Source organism: Camelus dromedarius, chromosome 27 (genome assembly GCF_036321535.1).
Source record: "Camelus dromedarius isolate mCamDro1 chromosome 27, mCamDro1.pat, whole genome shotgun sequence".
NCBI lineage: Eukaryota > Metazoa > Chordata > Mammalia > Artiodactyla > Camelidae > Camelus > Camelus dromedarius.
Window position 1 is genome coordinate 8,242,518 of NC_087462.1, and position 22,713 is coordinate 8,265,230.

Below are 22,713 nucleotides of genomic sequence, written 5' to 3' on the forward strand. Positions count from 1 at the left end.
GGGGGATCGTTCTAAGACGCTTGAACTTGCAAACATCAAGGGGGATGAATTGTTTCGGGTTTTTTTTAGAGAGATCCCCGGAGGCTCAAAGGCCTCCACAGCTCCCCGCTTTAACGTGGCTCACTGTTTTCTTCGGGTTCCCGCGCGCTCAAATGGGGGGCCCGTGAGCAGCGGGAAGATCCTGAAAAAGGCAAAGGCGGCGGAAGCAGACGACGTGGTTTCGGCCAAAGAAGGGGGAGTCCGACAGGCAGGACCCCGCAGCCCCGGGGGCCGCCGGGAGCCGCGCCCCCTCGGCCCCGCCCCCTCCCCGGGCGCCGACCTCGGCGGTCACGTGACCCGGCCCGGCAGCCGCTGGGGCCGGAGGGCGCGGCGCGCGGACGCGGCGGCCTGGCCAGGCGGGGCCGAGCGGAGCAGGCCGGAGCGGGCCGTGCGCCGGGGGGGTCGTGCCGCGCCCGCCCCCTCCCCGCCCCGCGCGGGGCGCACGCGCGCTCCTCTCACCGCCCCTCCCTCCGCTCGGGGACCCCTGGCGGGCGGCGCGTGGACATGGCCAGCGACGCTGTGCAGGTAGGCGCACCTGCGTCCGCAGCCGCCCAGCGGCCAGCCGGAGCCGGGAATCCCCCCCCGCGCGCCGCTGGAGCCCCCGGGAACAGGGCAGTCAAGGCGGGGGCCCCCTCAGCCCTGGGTACCCCCTCCCTGGGTCGGCACCGTGGAGCCAGCACAGTCCCCTTCTCGGCAGGTGGAGGTACGCACAGTGGGGGAGCGGGGAGCTCCCGCAGCATCCCCAAGCCCCGCCCTTCCCGGAAAATTAGAAGGGGCGCGGCGGAGGCTCGACTTCGGGTGTCTGTGGCTGGTTGTGCATCCCGGTGCCTGTCGCCCCCGCCACTCACCCCCCACCTCCAGCGTTCGGTTCCAGGCAGGTGCCGCTCCACCTGGGCAGGTGCCTGGCGCGGTGCTCCGGGAGGGGAGGAGGCCTCAACAACAACAAAGCTCCAGCGGGGGGCCTCCCTCCCTCGCCTCCGGACGCTTTACAATGGTCCCGACGCCACCCAGATTGGCACCTGTTGGTGGAAGTGCCCGAGTCACCTCATTAGGTCTGGGGACTGGGGACCCACACAACCAGGTGAAACCTTACTCCAGGTGAAGAGTGTCCAGGTCAACAGGCTGGGGATTCTCTTATACTAGGAATCCTGCCTGGGCATAGATGGCAGGGCTGGGTCACCCCCCTGCACACACACATATACACACAGGCACAGGTGACTGGCAACAATCGGCCTCCCAGCCAGATTCTCTGTGTGCCACCTTGTGGACATCACAGCCCTGGACTCATCTTCCTATCTGTGACAAGCAGGGTCAGGGTGACTTCTGACCTTCTTTGGTTCAGTAACCCAAGTCTGAGACATGTCTTGTACCTCTGGTGTCCCCAATAGTGCCTCATCATCCCTCCATCGTCCTGTGGTTGCTGTGTAACTGGGTTCTCGTCTCCTTCTGCACCTGCCCCCACATCCCCTCTGTGTCTCCCCTGTGACCCCCTGTCCCCCACCCCAGTCCTGCTGATGGCCTGCCAGCCTTGCCGAGGAGCTGGGCGTATCTGGTGTTGCCGATCACACAAGGTCAGACCTTGGGGGCTGGGGAAGGCTGGGGTCCCTGCCTCTACCCCTCAGCCCTGGGAGGGCTGTGTAGGAATCCCCTGGCGCATGCATGCGCTTGGTGTGTAGCAAACATGACCCAGACAGAGGCTGTGATTCCTGGAACGAGGCTGGACCCATGCCCTGGTCCCCTTTCCCATCTCCTGCCTGCTCTCTTCTCTCTTCCCTCTTCCTAGTCATTCCTTTCTCATGGCTGCTTGGGTCTGCTAACCTGTCCTTCTGTCTGTCCCAGTGTGTGCCTGTCTGTTCTGTGTCCGGCAAACGGATGTCCTGTCCAGATTCCGGAAACACCCAAAGCATTGAAATCTCCGGACATGGGGTCTAGGTCCCTGGCCACTCTGGGAAGAGGGGAATTCTGGGAGATGGGCCCTCTCGACTTGGGATCTCTTGCTTCATGGTGGGAGTTGAGGGAGTAGGGATTCTCCAAGGCCAGGCCAGGCTCCTGATTCATGGGTTCATCTTGCTGGCCTTCAGGTGACCCCTGCCCTGGGTAGTAGTGAGTCACCCAAGGGAGAACCCAGGAGGCCGGGCCTCTCTGCTCTGCATATTCTCAAGCCTCAGCTGCCAGAGGAGGTGGGGCTGAGGGAGCCTGCTCCACCTCTCTGCCTGGACTTCCCCCATTTGACCTGGCCCTGCTCCTGGCTGTACCCCTGCTCTGCCTGCTGGGGATGGGGTGGAGCTGGGGGGTGGGTGGTGCCTGGTTGGTAGCAAGTGGTATTAGGTGAGCCTGGATTTAAATTCCAGAGCTGTCACTTCCTCATGGTGTGTGGTAGGCCCAGTGCTTTTGTTTCTCTGAGCCTTGGTTCTGCCATCGGAAAAATGAGGCTAAGAGGGTTTTCATGGTGGGGAAAGGCAGAGACCAGGCCAGCACACTCTGCAGGTGGGGCTGCTGTGAAATCCTTACTGGTGGTCACAGTCAGCAGCTCAGGGTTTGAGTCTCTGTCCTTTAATCCAGGGTTTCTAAGCCTCCACACTATTGACATTTGGGGCTGAATCATTCTTGAGGTGGGGGCTGTCCTGTGCATTGTCGAACCCCGTAGACACCAGTAGCACTGCCAGTTGCCAAAAATGTCTCTGAATGTTGCTGAATGCCCCCCAGAAGTGGCGTGGTGGCGGTGAAACCCCCTCCCCCTTTTGAGAACTGCTGCTGCCATCTGAGCCTCAGTTTCCTCACCTGCAAAGTGGGGCAGAAAAACGGCAGCTGCCCAGGCTAAATGTGAGGGTCAGTCAGTTCGTGGGAATGATGCTTTTGCCCTGAAGTAAATCCTCCCTGGGGGCAGCTGCCTTTGAGGTTGCTCGGGAGCCAGCCATGACTTTCCTCATCTGTGAAATGGCTTCTCACAGTGGCAGCAGATAATGCATGTGGGGGTCTTTATGTCATGCTTGCCACCTAGCCAGCGCTCAGATTCCAGGCACTCCTGTTTGAAATCCCAGTTCTGCCTCCTGCTGGCTGCAGGACCTTGGGCAAGTTATGTCACCACTTCAGGGCTCAGTTTCCTCCTCTTTTTTGGGGGGCGGGGGTAAGGGGGGTAATTAGGTTTATTTATTTGTTTATTTTTCACTTAACGGAGGGACTGGGGATCGAACCCAGGACCTCATGCGTGCTAAGCATGCGCTGTACCACTGAGCTGTCCCCTCCCCCATTCTCAGTTTCCTCCTCTTGAAGATGGGGTGATAATAGCACCTGACTCATGGAGTTGCATTTGTTGACCCGGGGGCAGCTTGTTGTAACCGCCCTTGTTAGTAGGAGTCATACTTGAGCCTTAGCAGGCCGCTGGTATTGGTGGCACTCTCATCGCAACCCTCCAGCGCTGTTTCCTCACCATGTGGGCCTCGGGGAGGTGCCACTGGGCTGGCCAGGGCTTGAGGCCCCTGAGCTGTGGTCAGCAGCAGCCAGAGGCCAAACTTAGCAGAAGCCGGAAGTTGGGACAGGCTGCGTCTGCGGGAAAGAGGCTGGCCTGCCCACGTGAGCACTCATGGGCGTTTACATTCAAGTGTGCACAGGGGTAGGCGTGGGGGTGTGCACACACTTGCCAGCCTGTGTTCCATGCACGTGCCTATAGGTGTATGAGTGTATACACACCCAGGTCCAGCCTGTGTACACCAGGGAGGCTGCTCTTCACGTCCATGGTAGTGGGCTTGTGAGTGTGTGCATGCTGTGTACCCCTTGGGCATTCTCTCGGGACAGGGAGCTGGGGCCATCCCCGGGACACCTCTAGAGAAGCAGGCTCATCCCAGGAGTGGGGGCCAAGAGGAAGGTCCTCTAGATGCCCCCGAGCCCCAGAGCTGGCCTGTCGCGAGAGTTGCTGGGAGCGAGCAGGAAAGAGGAAGTGGCAAGCGAGAGGCCCTGGCCAGGCTGAGGTTCAGGAAGAGGGCGGGGTCCTCAGCCGGGACCCAGGATGGCGGAGGCCGATGCCCCTTTGGACCAGGAGCTGGAGGTGGGGGCTGAGGTCTTGGTGGGGGGTAGGCAGAGGAGGACCCCAGTGGCACAGGCTGGAGGCCCTGCCCTCAGTACCTCTTGGTTTTGGACCTAGAGGAGATGAGATGGTGGCGTTGGAGTTTTTGTTTGAAAGATGAAACTGTTTGGGGCCCATTGGGCTCCCAGCTTAGGGAGATAGAGGAGGAAGAAGACAGGGCTCTGGTCTTCAGGGTCGTGGTTGTAGAGGATGAAAGGAGGGGAGATGGGGACTGTCCCCAGGATATTCTAGCTTGGGGGTACAGCAGAGGTAAGGTGAGGACGGCCCTCAGCACCTCCTTGTGTGAGGGCACAGCAGTGAGGAACAGAGGCCTGCTTTTCGGACCCCAAACTCCCGGTTTGGGGGGACATCAGAGGCCTGTGCTTGATACTTCCTTGTTTAGGGAGCCACAGGGGGAAGATGGAGTCTGCCCTCAGGACCTCCTAATTTTGAGGGAAGGGGTGAGGAGATGGGGGCCTACCCTTGGGACCTCCTAGTTTAGGGGGGCAACAGAGGGGAGAAGGGGGGTCTGCCCTCAGGACCTTATCATTTGAGGGGCAACAGAAGGGGGACGAGTCCTGTCTTTGAGACCCCTTAATTTGAGAGGACAGTAGAAGGGAGATAGAGCCTCTCCTCGGGGACCTGCTAGCTTGGGGGGGCACAGTGGTGGGGCGATGGGGTCTGCCCTCTAGATTCCCACTGTGTAAGGATGGATGAAGGGAGACAGGACTCTACCTATGGCCCCCTAGTCTTAGAGGACAGGGAAGGAAGAAGGCCCTGCCCTTGGGACCTCGCAGTTTGGGGGTGTCAGAAAGCTGGGACAGGGCCTTGTTTCACCTCCCAGTTTGGGGGGCGTGTCAGAGGACACGGAGCAAGCCCTGTGCTGGGAGTTTTCAGTCTGGGAGGAGGCCAGGCCAGGCCTGAGCGAGGTCTGCACTGCAGAGTCCCCCTGGCCCCACTGACCTTGCCCCGTCCCCCGCAGAGCGAGCCGCGCAGCTGGTCCCTGCTGGAGCAGTTGGGCCTGGCGGGCGCGGACCTGGCGGCCCCCGGGGTGCAGCAGCAGCTGGAGCTGGAGCGGGAGCGGCTGCGGCGAGAGATCCGCAAGGAGCTGAAGTTGAAGGAGGGCGCCGAGAACCTGCGGCGGGCCACCACCGACCTGGGCCGCAGCCTGGGCCCCGTGGAGCTGGTGCTGCGGGGCTCCTCACGCCGGCTCGACCTGCTGCACCAGCAGCTTCAGGAGCTGCACGCCCACGTGGTCCTGCCCGACCCTGCAGCTGCCACACACGGTGAGCCAGGCCCCCCCCTCAACCCCGGGATGCGGGACTGCAGGGGTTCCACTGCCCGGGGCGCCCCTGCTGTCTTCCAGAGCAAGGCCAGCCCCATCGCCACTGACCCCTGGGGAGACACACTCGGTCACGACAGCTCCGAGCTGCAAGGTACAGTCAGGCCAAACACCAAAACCAACACCCAGGGAAAGGTACACACGGTCACACCTAGACAACAACAGAGGGCTTATATAGTGTCACACACATTTCTAGGCTCACAGTCACACCACCGCCTGGACAATACCCAAAGACTCTAAAGTTTCTTTAATTTTTATTTATTAAAAAAATTTAAATTTTGGTCAAAAAGCACATAAGATACATCATTTTTAAGTGTAGAGTTCAGTGGTCAGTAGATTCACATTATTGCGCAAGGGGTCTGCAGAACTTCTTCATCTTGCGACCAAAGACCCATACACACGTCACATCAGTAACCAGGGACCCTCACACACAGTCATGCCAGCACTCAGACAACACCCAAGGACCTACACATTATCGTATGAATACCCAGAGGCACTCACACACTCACCACAACACCCAGAGACTTCCATACTGCCACCCAGCACCCGGAGAAACGCACACAGTCACACCAACACAAGGACAACACCCAGAGACTCACACACACTCACGCCAAGCCCCAGAGATTCACACACTCACGGCTGCCCAACCCTTACAGAGGTCCACCAACCCCTCAACAGCCTGAGACTCATGCACACAGTCAGACAAGGCCAAAAGACTCAACATCCTTTACCCCAACACCCATACACCACCTGGGAATGTCAACAACTGGAGACCAACATGGTCACATCAACACTTAGAGATAGAGCTCACCCAACACCCAAGATCTCATACAGTCACATCTGCACCCAGAGTCCATAGAGAGTCACATAGAGCCATGCCAGCATCCAGACACGCATGTCTGGCTGTACCAACACCCAGGCGCTTGGACACAGTTGTACCAGTGCCGGGAGATCTGAACACCCGACAGTCGGGAGCACATGCATCGTCACCCCAGCACCCAGAATCTCACACAGGCATTCTGACACCTCATACTCACGGGTGTACCAGCACCTAGGGAGACTCACACTCACTCAGTTACACCAGCACCCGCAGGTCACAGGTGTAACCACAGCCACAGCCACAGATGCCCACACAGCTGTGTAAGTAGCGGACTTCCGGCCAAAGGTGTATCCAGTCACACCAACACCAAGGACTCGAGCACACCTGGGTGCTTGCAGGACTCTTGCTCTTTCATGCTCGTCCTGCCCCAGCCCTGAGGGGTTTCCCTGGGAGGGCTTGGGTGGTTGGGCCCTCTGGGCCCTGGCCCCCGGCTTTTCCTCCCCCTGGCCCTGGGGATGGATCCCTCAGCTGGGGCAGAGCCTCCTGGGCAGAGGGAGGTGAGGGCCCTGATGACTCTGTCCTACTCACCCCGTCCAGATGCCCCCCAGTCCCCCGGTGCAGGCGGCCCGGCCTGCTCGGCCACCAACCTGAGCCGCGTGGCCGGCCTGGAGAAGCAGCTGGCCATCGAGCTGAAGGTGAAGCAGGGGGCAGAAAACATGATCCAGACGTACAGCAATGGCAGCACCAAGGTGGGGGCAATGCGAGTGCACGTGTCACTGCGTGCACATCCCAGGCTTGGGGGTGGGGGTAGTCCGTGGGACAGAGGGCTGGGGACAGGGGCTGGTGGGTGACTGCAGCAGAACTAGGGTGTGGGCAGCTCGTGGGGTGTGTGGGAAACAGGGTGACTGTGGGTGATGTCAGACGGACACACGGCAGAGACTGTCCCCCCCAGTCTCTCAGTTACCCCCAGAGACTCAAGGGCATCCACAGTCAGGGCAACACGCAGCCTTTCACTGCTGGTGGCGTCTCTCTGACACATGTACACGTGGTCAACCCTGATGCACACACACCATCATCCTCACATCTAGAGGCACACCCACGGTCATGACAACATCTGGAGACACACAGAGTCATATGAGCACCTAGAGCACTGTCATAACATCTGGAGACACAGCAGTAACAACACTCAGAGACACGTGGAGGGTAACCACTGCGGCCACCTCTAGACACACAGAGACACACACCATCATACAACACCCAGGGCACACAGCACAGGCCAACAGTACACCCAGACACACAGACACACAATTACATATACACCCAGAGACCAGACAGACACTCCCCCCAGTTCTGCCAACACCCAGAGATGCTTACATCAACAAGCACATTCAGACCTACAGCTGGAGACCCCTACTCACTGTTGAGGGAGCACCCATGCTTGTGTGCACACACAGGTGTGAGTGTTACGTGGGAGGGCACAGACAATGCAGATTTTTTTTACCTTTTATCGAGGTGTAACATACAGACGTAAAGGGTGGAAGACGTAAGAGTACAGCCTGATGAATTTTTATCTGCATACACACCACCTCACCAGAATTCAGAACATTTCCAGTCACCCAGAAAGCGCCCTCCTGCCCTCTTCGGTCGAGCCCCAGGTTTCTTTCACCACAGATTAGCAGTTCCTGGTTTCAGCACCAAGTAGATGGAAAAAATCTACCACCAGCTTCCGGGGCTTGTATACACACATGGGGTCCTTGGCCAGGCTTAGTCGTCGCTGGGTATTGAGCTGCACACGCAAACATCTGGACCCCCACTTACTGCAGACTTCCTCACCCACCCACCCAGTCCCCCTTGGACTCACCCACGTGGCTACAGGCAGGGCGACACCCACCACGGGGAACACTCACCCACACGTACGCCACTCTGACAGCTGACACAAATACAGGGCCTGCTGGTGCCAGGCACGGCTCTGAGCCCTACACACAGATTAGCTCCTTTAATCCTCAGCCCAGTGGTGGGTGTTGCTAATATTACTCCCACTCCTGCTGATGGGGAAACAGGCCCAGAGCGGTTGAGTGGCTTGCCCGAAGTCACGCAGCTGTTAGGTGGCAGAGCCAGGATTCAAATGCCATGGGCTGCGTCTTCCCTCTACACCTGGGAACACAAAGACACACCTGCAGTCACACCCACACGTGAGCGCTCTGTCACATGGCCGCCCTGGGCCTGCACGGTGTGGACGGCAGGACTGGTGGTCAGCCCCCGTCAGCCCAGCCTTCTCCTCACGGCCCCTTTCTGCCTCCAGGACCGGAAGCTGCTGCTGACGGCCCAGCAGATGCTGCAGGATAGTAAGACCAAGATTGACATCATCCGCATGCAGCTCCGCCGGGCACTGCAGGCCTGCCAGCTGGAGAGCCAGGCGGCCCCGGATGAGGCCCAAGGTGAGTCCTTGCCCTGAAACAGCCCGGCCTGCACTCCACCTTGCAGAGTTCAGTTCCCAGCCCCGTGAAGGGTCCCATTCTGAGGCAGGGAGTTGGGTACTGTGACTCATGATGTGACTAGAACCCCATTCCTGACCTCCGGGCCTCAGTTTCCTCTTTTGTCCCACTCAAGATTTGCACGTGGGCCAAATCTGCTACTGCCTTTTTTTTTTTTCCCCTGCAAATAAATTTTTATTGGCACCCAGCCATGTTCATTCATTTACCAGCATCTGAGGCTGCTTTTGCACTGTGACAGCAGAGCTGAGTAGTAGCAACAGGGCCCGTGTGGTCTGCAAAGCCAAAGACATTTACCTTTTGGCTCTTTATGGGAAAAATGTACGCACTGCTGGACAAGGAGGTTGCCTGGTCACCCCTGTGGTGTAGCACTGTGGGTTCCACAGCATGTGTGTGACTCTGCATGTGTCCCAGTGATGATTGCCTGGGGGGGTGTCAGCCCGATTGTCAGCCTGAATTTGTGACAGGGTCTTGATGTATTGTGTGCAGGGGTGAGTGTGTCTGGGCTACTGATGTGTGTGTCAGTACTAATGTGATGCCGACTGTGGGGACCGGAGGTTGCAGGCATGCCCTGTAACTGTAATACTTTGTGTCACCGTGAGAGAGAGAGGTGTCAGCTGTTGGTGGGTGTTAGTGCACTTGGCTGCTATACCACAATACCACAGACTGGGGGCGCAGACCTTTTAAACAACAGACATTTATTTCTTACAGCTCTAGGAGCTAGGAAGTCCCCAAGATCAAGATGCCAGTCGATCTGGCCTCTGATGAGAGCCCTCTTCTGGGTTTGCAGACAGCTGCCTTCTTGCTGTGTCCTCACTGGCCAAGGGGGCAAGGGAGATCTCTGGGGTCCCTTTTATAAGGACACTGATCTCATTTGTGAAGCGTCCGCCCTCATGACCTAATCACCTCCCAGAGGCCCCACCTCCTAATACCATCATCTTGGGGGTGGGGTTTCAACATCTGAATTTTGCAGGGACACTAGCATGTAGCTGATAGCAATGGGGCCTGTAACTCAGATGACAGTGTATGTGTCACTGTAGGAGGGAGGTGTCAGTGTGACTGTGTGATTGTACCCTGAATGCCTATGTGGGCTCCTCAGTGACAGTGTGTGAAGGTATGATCACATTCTTGTGCCCCTGGGTGACACTGTAACCTTTGGTGACTGCTTGATTTTGTCCCTGTAAGTGTAAAAGTCTTAGTGAGTGGGCACATGTGACAGAAGGCCCGGTGAGTACCACACAGCTGTGGGTGCCTGTGACTCTGACCGAATGCCAGAGTCTGAGTCTGGGTCATTATACAGGACAGCAAGACTGTCCTTGGGATCTCTAGCTATGGATAAGGGTGACTGTAACCTTGTGTCTCTGGGTGACAGGTTTCCTACACCTGTGTGATGATGTATCCTTGTACCTGTCCCTGGGCCATTAGGTGACCGTGGCTGTGTCCTGTGTTGGGGTATGGCTGCATCCCTGTGACTTCATACTGGGTGTGGTGGCCAGCCTGTTTCTCTGTGACACTGGGTCTCTGTGTCTATGGGTATTATTGATGCTGCCCTGCCTGTATGGCAGTGTGATGGCATTTCCTTACCGTCCCTATGCCTTACCCATGTGGCAGTGTGATGGTGTTCCTGTCATTCTTCCTGGGCTGGAGTTAAAGCCCTGGGAGTTTTGCCACCATGTGACTGTGTCCCGTAAGAGTTTGTGTTTCATGACTGTTTCCCTCTGCCCTTGTGACAGTGTCCATTTGCTGGGGGTTGACAAGGCATCTATCTATTTGATATCGGCCTCACCCCCGTGACAGTGTCCCTCTGTGGCAGTGTGATGGCATCTTTGTGAAAGTGTCTGTTTCTCTGCCTGTGGGTAGGTATGTTCCAGTGCCTACACTGGTGACAAAGTGATAATGCCACTGTCACCTTATGAGTGACAGTGTCCCTGTTCCCCCAACTGCATTGTATTTCATGGTGTGGGTGGTCACCATTCATTTACACAGACCCCTACTAGAGGAAATGAGGTTGTTTCCAATCTTTTGCTCTTTGAAAGAAAGCTGTGAATAATTGTGAACATATGTCAAGTGCAGAGGTGTGTCTGTGGAATAAAGCCTCTGAACTGGAATTGCCAAATCGAAGGGTAAATACATGGGGGAGGGTAGAGCTCAGTGGTAGAGAGTGTGTTTAACATGCAGGAGGTCCTGGGTTCAGTCCCCAGTACCTCCATGAAATAAATAAATAAACCTAATTACCTCCTCCCCCTCAAAAAAAAACAAAAAAAACCAAAACGAAAACAAAAAAGTTTTTTTTAAAAAGGGTAAATACAATTGTAATTCTGATCGAAATGGCCGAAGTGCCTCCATTGGAAAGCAACTTGTATTCCCATCAGCAATGAATAAAAGTTACTATTTTTATTAAGTGTCTCTGTGTCTGCGTGACTATATCCTTGTGGCTCTCCAACTGCCATGGTGTTCCTGTGACAGTCCCTGGGGATGAAGTGGGACCCTGAAAACGTATCTGTCCCTAAGCCTGTGTTAACAGTGTGCCCTGGGTGACAGTTTACATCCCTGGGTCCATCCATGTGCGTCACGGTGTCTGGGCAAAAGAGTGACAGCATCAAGGTGGAAGTGTGGCTGTCTGCCCGTGGGTGACGGTGTGGCTGTGTCGCCGTGACCCCCTGCCTTGGGAGAAACTCATGCATGTTGGTGGTGGTCTGTCTGTGGACAGTGCTGCGAGTCTGGAACCGGGCTGGTTGGCCCGAGGCCCAGGGTGGCCTCACTGCCTCGTGTCCCACGCCCACAGGGGGTCCGGACCTGGGGGCCGTGGAGCTGCGCATTGAGGAGCTGCGGCACCACTTCCGAGTCGAGCACGCGGTGGCCGAGGGCGCCAAGAACGTGCTGCGCCTGCTCAGCGCCGCCAAGGCCCCGGACCGCAAGGCGGTCAGCGAGGTGAGGGGCGGGGCGTCCACCCGGAGGGGTGGCTCTTCCCCGAGAGGCGAGCTTCCTTTTCTGGGATCCCAGGGGTGGGACCCAGGTGGTTTGAGGGCTTGGGCTTCGAGCGAGGAGCCGCAGGTAGGAGTAAGCCCGTCCAGGGGAGGGCCCTGGGTCTGCCCTCGGGGAGGGGCATGCCCGATCCCGCCCCCAGCCCGGCCAGGCTCCTCCCACCGCAGGCTCAGGAGAAGCTGACAGAGTCCAACCAGAAGCTGGGGCTGCTTCGGGAGGCGCTGGAGCGGAGGCTGGGGGAGCTGCCCGCCGACCATCCGAAGGGCCGGCTGCTGCGAGAGGAACTTGCTGCGGCCTCGTCCGCTGCCTTCAGTGCCCGCCTGGCCGGGCCCTTCCCCGCCACACACTACAGCACCCTGTGCAAGCCCGCACCGCTCACAGGTAGGTCCCGACGTCCCCACCTGGACCTCACTCTCACAGTTCTGAGCTCCTGACCCCTCCGAGTCCCACAGCCCCTCGACCGCCAACCCTGATCTTCACTCTCTCCAACCCTGGACTTACATCCCACTATTCTCTCCCTTCCCCATTTACCCTAACCCTCTAGCCCTGGGCCACCTTTCCCCAGGCCAGACAGCCCCATGAACACTGGACTTCCTGCCCCACCTTGCCCTCTGGTTCTGGACTCTTGCCCCATCTCCCCGTCCTCACTTTCCCCACCCCTCCCCAAATGGCCCTTTTTTCTCCAGCCAGAGTCCCCCAGCTCGGTCTCACAGTCTTTCTCAGACCCCTCAGCCCTGAACCTCTGATCCCTCAGCCCCAAGCCAGCCAGCTCCACCCTCCTTAGATCCCTCAGCCGCTACCTCCCCAGACCAGCCCTCCTATAGACCCCAGCCCTTGTCAGACCTCTGATCTGATGTGACTCCACAACCATGAGCCTGCCCCTCCCTCAGGGACCCTGGAAGTACGTGTGGTGGGCTGCAGGAACCTTCCAGAGACCATCCCCTGGAACCCCTCACCCTCGGCAGGGGGGCCTGGGACCCCCGACAGCCGTACCCCATTCCTGAGCCGCCCAGCCCGGGGCCTTTACAGCCGAAGTGGAAGCCTCAGTGGCCGGAGCAGCCTCAAAGCGGAGGCCGAGAACACCAGTGAGTGAGCTTCAAGGGCCGGGAGGGATGTCATGGTGTGGGGGGTCCTGGGATGTCCCACGCTTGTAACATTCTAAAAAGCTAGTGCCTCACACCTATTAGGACGGGTACTGTAAAGCAAAACAAAACAGAAGAAAACAAAACAACAGGTGTTACAGAGGACATGGAGAAATTGGAACCCTCCTGCACTTTTGGTGGGGATGTAAAATGTGGAAAATAGTATGGCAGGTCCTCAAATAATTAAACAGAGAATTACCATATGATCCAGCAATCCCACTTTTGAGTAAATACCCAAAAGAGTGGAAAGCAGGGTCTCAAAGAGATAGTGGTACACCCATGTTCATAGCAGTGCTATTCACAATGGTCAAAAGGTAGAAGCAGCCCAGTGTCTATTGACAGATGACTGGATAAGCAAAATGTGGTCCATGCATGCCGTGGAATAATATTCAGCCTTAAAAAGGAAGGAGATTCTGACACATGTCACAACACGGATGAACTTGAGGACATATATGCCAAGTGAAATCAGCCAGTTACAAAAAGACAAGTAGTATATGATTCCACTTATATGAGGGAACTAGAGTGGTCTGCTTAGTAGTGATGGAAAGAATGGTGGTTGCTAGGGGCTGGGCGGGGAGGGAGACTGAGAGTTACTGTTTAATGCTAACAGAGCTTCAGTTTGGGAAGATGAAAAGAGTTCTGGAGATGGATGCACAACAGTGTGAATATACTTCAGACCACTGAGCTGGCCACTTAAAAATGATTACGATGGTAAATTTTATGTTATGTGAATTTTACCACAATGTGAAAAAAAAAAGCACTAATACGTGCATTAAAAAAGAATGAATAAAAGAAGAGTAACAGTAGAGTAACCACCTATGTTACCACCACCCAGGTCAAGAAATAGAATTCCCTGGAAGCCCCCTCATGCCCCCTCCTCAATTCCAGCCCCTTCCTCTGTCCTCGAGGTAGCTACTCTCCTGACTTTGATGGTTATCATTTCCTCACTTTTCTTTGTAGTTTTAGCACCCACATACACATTTCAAAACAATATAGTTTAACTTGCCTGTGTTTGAACTTCATATATGTGGAATCACACAGAACGTATTCCATGGTCATGGCTTATTTCCTCCAACTTTGTCTGGGAGACTTGTCCATATCGTTGCATGAAACTATCATTCGTTCATTCATTTTTACTCCTCTGGGATAGTTCATTGTCTTGGGCTGAGCCATATCAAATTGCTGTCTTTTTTTTTTTTAGGTAAAAAATAGTTGAACATCAGCAATTTCACGGTTTAGCTGATAACACTATCTTACCATGTATATATTAATTTTGTTTTGTTTTTTTCTGGGGGGGAGAGGTAATTAGGTTTATTTATTTATTTGTTTGTTAATTTTTAATGGAGGTACTGGGGATTGAACCCAGGGCCTTGTGCACGCTAAGCACACACTCTACCTCTGAGCTATACTCTCTGCCACTTTGTATATATTAATTCTCCTGTTCACAGACAGTGAGATGTTTCTAGTTTAGGGCATTATAGAAGCATTATATTTATGCATCTCCTGATGTACACTTGCCTGCATTTTTCTAGGGTGAGCACTTAGGAATATATTGCTAGAACTTGCATTTAGAGTAAAAGTGAATTTGGATCCCCCACCTCACACCATACACAAAAATCAACTGAAGGTGGGTTAAAGGCTTTAACGTGAAAGGCAGAACTGTAGAGCTGGGTCAGACAGCACAGTAGACTGTGATGGGTGAAGAGAGGACTTCTTTAATAAGATACGAGCGGTTACCCCCACCAACCCAAATTTCCTGACACCCCACCCCCACCCCTATTCCAGGTGAGGTTAGCACGGTGCTCAAGCTGGATAACACCGTGGTGGGGCAGACCTCCTGGAAGCCATGTGGCCCCCACGCCTGGGACCAGAGCTTCACCCTGGAGCTGGAGAGGGTGAGCTGGATTGAGGGACAACCAGGCTGGCAGGAGGAAGGGCTTGGGGCCTCAGGCATCCCCAGTGATGGCCCTCTTCCTCTCCCCTGAGGCTCGGGAACTGGAGTTGGCTGTTTTCTGGCGGGACCAGCGGGGCCTGTGTGCCCTCAAATTCTTGAAGCTGGAGGATTTCTTGGACAACGAGAGGCACGAGGTGCAGCTGGACATGGAACCACAGGGCTGCCTGGTGGCCGAGGTACAGCCTGACCCCCACCCTCAGAAAATGCTTTTTGTGTCTCCTGCTCCTGGTTTTCTAGAAGGAGAAAACATATTTTCTATTGGTCTCTGAACATTGATAGAAAAGTACATATCATTAGTTACATCAATGCCAACTTAAGCTGGGATTGGTTTTGTTCTGGCACAAGATAGAAAAAAAAAAAAAAAAGAAGAAGAAGAAATAACAAAATTTTGTTCAAGCCAAAAAAGAAAAGCAAAACCCGGCAACATGTCATGGAGATTGGTACCTGGGCCACAATTGGGTAGAGAGAGTCCTTCTGCAGCGATGTTAGTGTTAGGGTCCAGATCAGGGTCGCCCCTCCCTCCCCTGGCACTATAGTCATTCTGGGTTGCAGGGCCCGTCCTGTGCACTGTAGGATGCTGAGCAAAATCCCTGGCCTCCAGCCACAGGATGCCAGTAGCAAGGTCCCCTCCCCCAAGTTGTGACAACCAGTCTCCAAACGTTGCCAGTGTCCTCTGGTTGAGAGCCCACGATCTAAATAACATTGCTAGCTGACCCCTGTCACGTGGCCGGGCCCTGTCCTAAGTACTGTGCTGGCATTAAGTGTTTAATCCTCACAGTGACCCAGTGCAAGTGGGACGGTTATTGGTCACATCTAACAGAGGAGGAAACCGAGGCCCCCTCATTTAACCAAAATCATCCTCACAAATTATTTAAGTTTGCCCCTAACATATAAATGTGACCTATTTTATGTATATATGCATGTGCGTGTGTGTGCGTGTGTCTCCCCGTGTCTAAATACCCAGGCGGAAGTTCCTATATGATCTCATAACCAAGGACCCCTGAAGGAAAGGAGCAGAGTAGGGCTGACTTCCAACGGCAGAGCCATGAAATTAAATTGTTCTTCCATTAGGAAGACCATCCAGAACCCACGTGGAGGATGGTGGTGGGTGGCCCTCGGGCAGATTCTGAGGCAGTCCTGCCTGCCTTCAAGGTTTACTTCTAACATTCTATTTTGTTCTTGTTCCTCCCCCGAAGTGCCATCCAATAGAACTTCCTGCAGTTCTGCCGTCGATGAGCCGATAATAGTTGAGTTCTGTTGTAGATGGAAGTGTTCCATAGCCGTGCCATCCTGTGTACTAGCTGCTAGCCACTCGAACCACCACACAGTTTGGTGACATTAGCACCTTCTAGAAGATTCCTTGGAATTGGGAGAATCCAGCTAGACCAGTGGTATCCCCCCGTGGGTGGGCAGCAGCGTCCCCTGGAGGGCTTGGTGAAACACGAGCTGCTGGGCCCCATCCCCGGTGTTTCTGATTCAGAGGGTCCAGTGGTGGAGGGGGGGATGCGATTGAAAACCTACATTTCCAGCAGGTGCCCAGGTGATGCTGACGCTATTGGGCTGGGACCACATTTTGGGGAATTGGGACACTAGACAAAGTGTAGGACCTGTTTGCTAGAGTTGTACGTACGTCTTGTTGGATCAGACCCGCTGCCCACCCCTGGAGAGGGGCCTGCTTGCCTGCTTCTTGTCTTTCCGAGATGACACTTCAGGAGGTGGCCCTGTTGAAGGATAACTGGGTTTTCTGACCCCTTAACACGTTGCATAGTACTCTGTGGTTGGACGCGATGCCACAGTGATCGGACCCCTGCAACGTTTGCACACCTGTGATCCTGAGGCCCTCCCCACCAAGCTGCCCGGAGGTGGGCAACGGTCCTCACACGCAGGCCCGTCCCCGCAGGTCACCTTCCGCAACCCTGTCATTGAGAGGATACCCCGGCTCCGAAGGCAGAAGAAGATCTTCTCCAAGCAGCAAGGTGAGGGGAGGGACCAGGGCAGGGGAGAGACCAGGGGTCCCGGAAGTGTCCCGGAGGGTGACACCTGCCCCCTTCTCCACAGGGAAGGCGTTTCAGCGCGCTCGGCAGATGAACATTGATGTTGCCACCTGGGTGCGGCTGCTTCGAAGGCTCATCCCCAACGCCTCGGCCACCGGCACCTTCAGCCCCGGGCCTTCTCCAGGACCCGAGGCTCGGTCCTCAGGGTAAGGAGGGAGGACCCTGGGGTTCCGGCTGCCCTGGCTGCTTCCGGGGGTGCTGGGTCTTAGATGCACCCTCCTGCTTGTGCTGCAGCGACGTATCTGTGGAGAAGCTGCACCTCGGGGCTGACTCAGACAGCTCGCCCCAGAAGAGCCCTCTGGGCCCTCCTTCCAGCCCATCAAGTCTGGTGAGCTTCCCCCTTGGCCTGGGCAGTGTCGGGGGACCTCCTTCCCAGCTCAAGACCCAGAGACCACCAGGAACTTCCCTGGGTCACACAGCACATCTCTGCCAGAACCTGGGTCCTATTCTCTATTCTGGATAAAAACGTGAGCTCGGGAGCCACCACCTGGGTGGTCCCTGCTCTACTGCCTCCCAGCTGTGTGACCCACACCAAGCAGCTTCACCTCTCTGTGCTTAGTACACTGTCCTGTAAAACGAGCACGTTTAAGACTCATGTCAATGACATAAGTCAAGATGGTGGTTTTCTCTGGGTGTTAGGGGGCAGCATTGATAGGAGGGGACACAAGAGAGCCTGCCAGGGTGATGGTTACTTTCTGCATTAGATTAAATGAAATGCCTCATAAAATTCAATGAGTTTGATAACAAAAAAAAAAATCCAAAAGTTTAATAACATTGAATGCTGGGGAAAATGCAGGGAAACAGGCAGTCAGTGGGAGGCAAGGGAGTCACTCCGTCTCCTTCAGAGGGTACAGCTGGCTCAGTTAAAGATGGGCAGTGTTGAGGGGTGGGTATAGCTCAGTGGTAGAACACAGGCTTAGCATCACCAGGGTCCTGGGCTCCATCCCCAGTATCTCCATTAAAGATTTTTTTTAAAATGGGCAGTATCTTGACCTGGAAATTCCACTCCTGGACATCTGTGAGGAACATTCACACACATGCACAAAAACACACATGCAGATGTTCACCATGGCAGTTCTGTGTGGGCAAAAAAGTGGAAACAACCTCAAGGTCCATCCTTGGAAGCAGTGCTAAATAAATGACAGGATGGAATAGTACACAGCACTGGAAAATGAGGCTGCTTTCTGTGTGCTGGCGTAGACTGATTTCCAAGACAGATGGTCCACTGGGAGAGGTGAGATTGGAATATGACCAACAATGGGTGCAAGGAAAACAGAGTCTGTGCCTGCACTTTTGCTTGAATGGGCATAGAATACATCCAGGAAGATACTCAGGAAATGAGTAACAGCGGCTGGCTCTGGGGAGGCTGGCTGGGGCAGGAGCAGACCGTGTTTCCTCCTGTACACCTGTTTGCACTGATTGAACCTTTAGAACTGTGTCTATAGTGGAGAGTGATGGACCAGGAGGTAATTTTTTTCCCTCTTAAATTAAAGATTAACTTTGATTCTTTTCAGAGATACATATGCATGTGATATAAAGCGTTAGGTAGTTCCATGGGGCTAGTGCCAATAAAGGGATAAGTAGATAAATGATAAAATATATTTACAGCATAAAATGTGCTGGGAAGAAAATTAAAGCAGAAAAGGGGGACAGGGAGTGTTGGAGGTTCTGTTAGTTAGTTAGTATGGCAGTCAGCTGGCCACCTGTGAAGGTGACATTTGAATAAAGGCCTGAAGGAGGTGAGGGAGGAACCTTACAGGTGTTGGGAAAAGAGAGTTCTTGGTGGCAAGAACAGCCTGTGCAAAGGTCCTGGAGTGGGTACGTGCCTGGTGTGTTCAGGGCACAGTGAATGGAACACTGTGGCTGAAAGGGGATTGAGGGAGGAGGTGAGTGGGAGGAGAGGTGAGGTCAAAGAGGTGACAGGAGCCTTGGTGGCTATTCTGACCTCCTCTCTCCGCCACAGAGTTCCCCGATCCAGGAAAGTACCACCACTCTCGAGCTGCCTTCGCAGACCCAGGAGACCTCAGGCCCCGCCCTGTGCAGGTGATACCCCTCCCCTCTCCGCCACCCACCACCCCTGCCCGCTGTCCCAACCCCACCAGTCTCCTCTTTCCACAGCCCTCTGAGGAAGTCACCCCTGACCCTCGAGGATTTCAAGTTCCTGGCAGTGCTGGGCCGGGGTCACTTTGGGAAGGTGAGGTGGGGGGCAGGGAGTTGGAGGGTCCAGACCCCCAGGGCCTTGGGCTGGCCGCTAAGGCCTCCCCCTACCACCCTGCGGTTCCAGGTGCTGCTCTCTGAATTCCGGCCCAGCGGGGAGCTGTTTGCCATCAAGGCTTTGAAGAAAGGGGACATTGTGGCCCGAGACGAGGTGGAGAGGTGGGGACCCTGCTCAGGCCCTCTGAGCACTTTGGTTTTCTCTTCTGGGAAATGGGAGATAGAGCTGTCCGCTCCTTGCAGCTGCTGTGAGAGTGACTCATAACAGTCTTTCATACTTATTAAACTAGCCCTGACAATAATAATAATGACCCTTAGAAAGCACCCACCATGTGCTTTATATTCAGTAACTCCTTCCTCAGCTCTAAGAGGTAAATACTGTTATTGTCCCCGTTCTGCTGATGGCGCAGAGAGGTGGAGCAAGTTGCCCAAGGTAAGCTGCAGGTCCGCGATTTGAACTTAGGGACTCGAGTTCTGAAGGCTGTGGTATTAATAGTGCCGTTGTACATCCTCTTCTTTGGGTCAGGACCCTGAGTTCAAATCCTAATCTTAAGGAGGTCCCTTCACCATTCAGAACCTCAGCCTCCCATCTATAAAAGAGGAGTAATAATGCCATTCTTGCAGGGTTTCCGGGTGGATTAAATGAGAGGATGCCTATAGAGCATTCTGCAGTGCCTTGCCCCCTGTAGATGCCGAGACTGTCCTCAGTCTTTTTGACACCCTTTTATTAACTAGGAACCCAATTTAGACAGGTAAATAGAGGAATTTATTGCTCTGGATTAGAAAAGGCCAGGGATGGACTACCTTCAGGCATGGCTTTAACCAGGTGCTCAGTTCATGTCTCTCAGTTCTGCTTTCCTCTGTGTGGGCTTTGCTTGCTGTCCCCTCATGGGGGCAGAATGTCCTCCATCCCAATAGTTTAAGGCTCATCTGCCATCTTTAGCCCTTCCTCCTTAATAACTCCAGCAGAAATCCTGAGATTCAGCCCCATTGCCTTGGTTTGCCCTTTCGTGAACCAATTCCTGGTTAGGGAGATTGGGTGCTTCAAAGGGAAGTAACAGCCCCCCAGCGTCTCCCCAAATGGAAGTTGGGGGGCTGTTACTAGGACAATGGATGGATTCTGAGTATCTGTTCAGCAGATTCAGAGATATTAAGCAACTTGCTCAAGGGTGCACAGCCATGTGGGGCCCTTGACAAATATCTGATGATTGCGGACCTCTAGGGCATCGGGGAGTCGGGGTTAGGGAGCTGCCGTGGTCTCTGACCCCCACCTCCTCACCCTGCCCAGCCTGATGTGTGAGAAGCGGATCTTGGCAGCTGTGACCAGTGCAGGACACCCCTTTCTGGTGAACCTGTTTGGCTGTTTCCAGACACCAGAGCACGTGTGCTTCGTGATGGAGTACTCAGCCGGCGGGGACCTGATGCTGCACATCCACAGCGACGTGTTCTCCGAGCCCCGAGCCATGTGAGCCTGCCCCCCCACACACACACACCTCCACCCGCAGGCCCTGCCTCCCCCCAACCCCGGCTCCTGGAACTTGGGGGGACTGGAGGACTTTTGAGGACGTGGGAGCCTTATGTGATCCTCCTCCCTTGCCTGGAGTCCTGGCTCCCTCACACCAGCCTTTCTCCGCAGCTTTTATTCGGCCTGTGTCGTGTTGGGGCTGCAGTTCCTCCATGAACACAAGATTGTCTACAGGTGTGTGTGTGTGTGTGCATGCACATGCTCATGCATGCATGCTCTGCCCACTGGGGGGCCCTCAGGCTTCAGGCAGGGCCCAGATCCCCACTCATCCGTCTCTACATCCCCCCACTCCCTCACAGGGACCTGAAGTTGGACAATTTGCTCCTGGACACCGAGGGCTATGTCAAGATCGCAGACTTTGGCCTCTGCAAGGAGGGTGAGGGGCGGGGCTGGGATCTGAGGGGCTGGCCTCTGGGGTTTAGACAGAAAGGGGAGGGAATAGAGTCCCCAGCCCTACCTGGGTTACCCTGTACTCTGGTCCTACGGCAGGGCTGGCTGGCTGGACCACCTCATGCTGGGCAGGGCTAGAGCTGCCTCCCCTCCCCACCATAACCTCATATGGCTCTGCTGTCCCCAGGGATGGGCTATGGGGACCGGACCAGCACATTCTGCGGGACCCCGGAGTTCCTGGCACCTGAGGTGCTGACGGACACATCGTACACCCGGGCAGTGGACTGGTGGGGGCTGGGCGTGCTGCTCTATGAGATGCTGGTTGGCGAGGTAAAGCAGGCCCAAGGCGGCTCCCTGGTACCGGTGTGTGCCCGGTGGGCGGGGGTTGGGGGGTGATCAAAATTGGTCTCCACCATGTGCTGTCTGGTTGGGGGCAGGTGGCCCTGTCTCCCTGACCTCAGTTTCTGCATCTGTAAATGGGGTACTTACCCTCCCAAGTGAGCCATGTGAAGGCACAGCTGGGGCTCTGGGTGGAGCTGAGTATGGTGCCGCAGAGGGGCCTAATTCACCCCGGCTCTCCCTGTCCGCAGTCCCCGTTCCCAGGGGACGACGAGGAGGAAGTATTTGACAGCATTGTCAATGATGAGGTTCGCTACCCCCGCTTCCTGTCAGCTGAAGCCATTGGCATCATGCGCAGGGTGAGGACTCCCAACTTGGGATGGGCCAGGGGAGTGGCTCTGGGGCCTGCAAGGGGAAAACTGACACGGCACTCCCTTCCCCCAGCTGCTGCGAAGGAATCCAGAGCGGAGGTTGGGGTCCAGCGAGAGGGATGCAGAGGATGTGAAAAAACAGCCTTTCTTCAGGGTGAAGTCCCACCCCCCAGGCCTAGTGGCTTCACCTCCAACATTGTCACCTCTCCTTGATACCTGCCTGCTTCTCCTTCCCCCTCCTTCACCCCCACTGGCCCTCCTACACCCACAGTTGCTCCAGGCTGGCCTGGTCAGGAGCACTGCCTGTGTATGAGCCCAGGATTGCCCGGAAGGGACCCCCAGAGCCTCCCTCCGTCACTCACACTGTGATCCTTCCTGGGTCCCCAGGCCTCCCACTTTCCCCCTCTATCTTGTGACTCCCTTTGTTGACCCCCACAGATCCAGAGCTGGACAGAGAGCAAGGAGCAGACCCCTCCTGCAGTCTGCCCGGAGCCTCCCCTGCTGACCTCCCCTCTCCCTTCCCTGCAGACACTGGGCTGGGATGCCCTGCTGGCCCGGCGCTTGCCGCCGCCTTTCGTACCCACGCTGTCTGGCCGCACTGATGTCAGCAACTTCGACGAGGAATTCACAGGGGAGGCCCCCACGCTGAGCCCACCCCGCGACGCTCGGCCCCTCACCGCCACGGAGCAGGCCGCTTTCCAGGACTTCGACTTCGTGGCCGGGTGCTGCTAGCCCCCTCCCCCCCACCCTTGCCCCGACAGAGCTGTTAGTAGTTTTTAAAGGGCCTTTGGGGTTTTCCCCATCCATGCATCCTCCGTCTCATCTTGTGCACAGTAATGGTAGTGGGGGGCGTGCTTGGAGATGGGTAGAGTTGGGATAGGGGGTGGATGCGATGGGTGGCGAAGGAGTGATGGGGAGATGTCTTGGATTATGGTGAGGGCCATCTGAAGAGGGCCACGTGGTGGTGGGGACTTGGGACTAAT

At 55.6% G+C, this 22,713-nt stretch overlaps 1 protein-coding gene across 3 annotated transcripts; it reads left to right on the forward strand.

Annotated features, from left to right (window-relative positions):
* The first annotated feature begins 412 nt into the window (after window positions 1-412).
* PKN1 (protein kinase N1) lies at window positions 413-22,532 on the forward strand. Of its 3 annotated transcripts, none has more exons than XM_064479919.1 (22): window positions 413-564; window positions 5,085-5,388; window positions 6,862-7,013; window positions 8,567-8,702; window positions 11,542-11,687; window positions 11,909-12,122; window positions 12,632-12,826; window positions 14,669-14,778; window positions 14,870-15,013; window positions 16,738-16,813; window positions 16,896-17,037; window positions 17,126-17,219; window positions 18,855-18,934; window positions 19,010-19,085; window positions 19,176-19,267; window positions 20,394-20,570; window positions 20,742-20,804; window positions 20,930-21,006; window positions 21,208-21,350; window positions 21,611-21,718; window positions 21,804-21,884; window positions 22,259-22,532. In XM_064479919.1, exons 1-22 carry the CDS (start codon window positions 544-546, stop codon window positions 22,460-22,462), a joined length of 2,835 nt encoding a protein of 944 aa, XP_064335989.1. In that variant the 5' UTR covers window positions 413-543; the 3' UTR covers window positions 22,463-22,532. The 3 variants fall into 3 exon arrangements, with proteins under 3 accessions (XP_064335989.1, XP_064335988.1, XP_064335990.1); XM_064479918.1 differs by lacking the exon at window positions 413-564 and adding an exon at window positions 3,943-4,084; XM_064479920.1 differs by lacking the exons at window positions 413-564; window positions 5,085-5,388 and adding an exon at window positions 5,469-5,538.
* The last annotated feature ends 181 nt before the right edge of the window (window positions 22,533-22,713 follow it).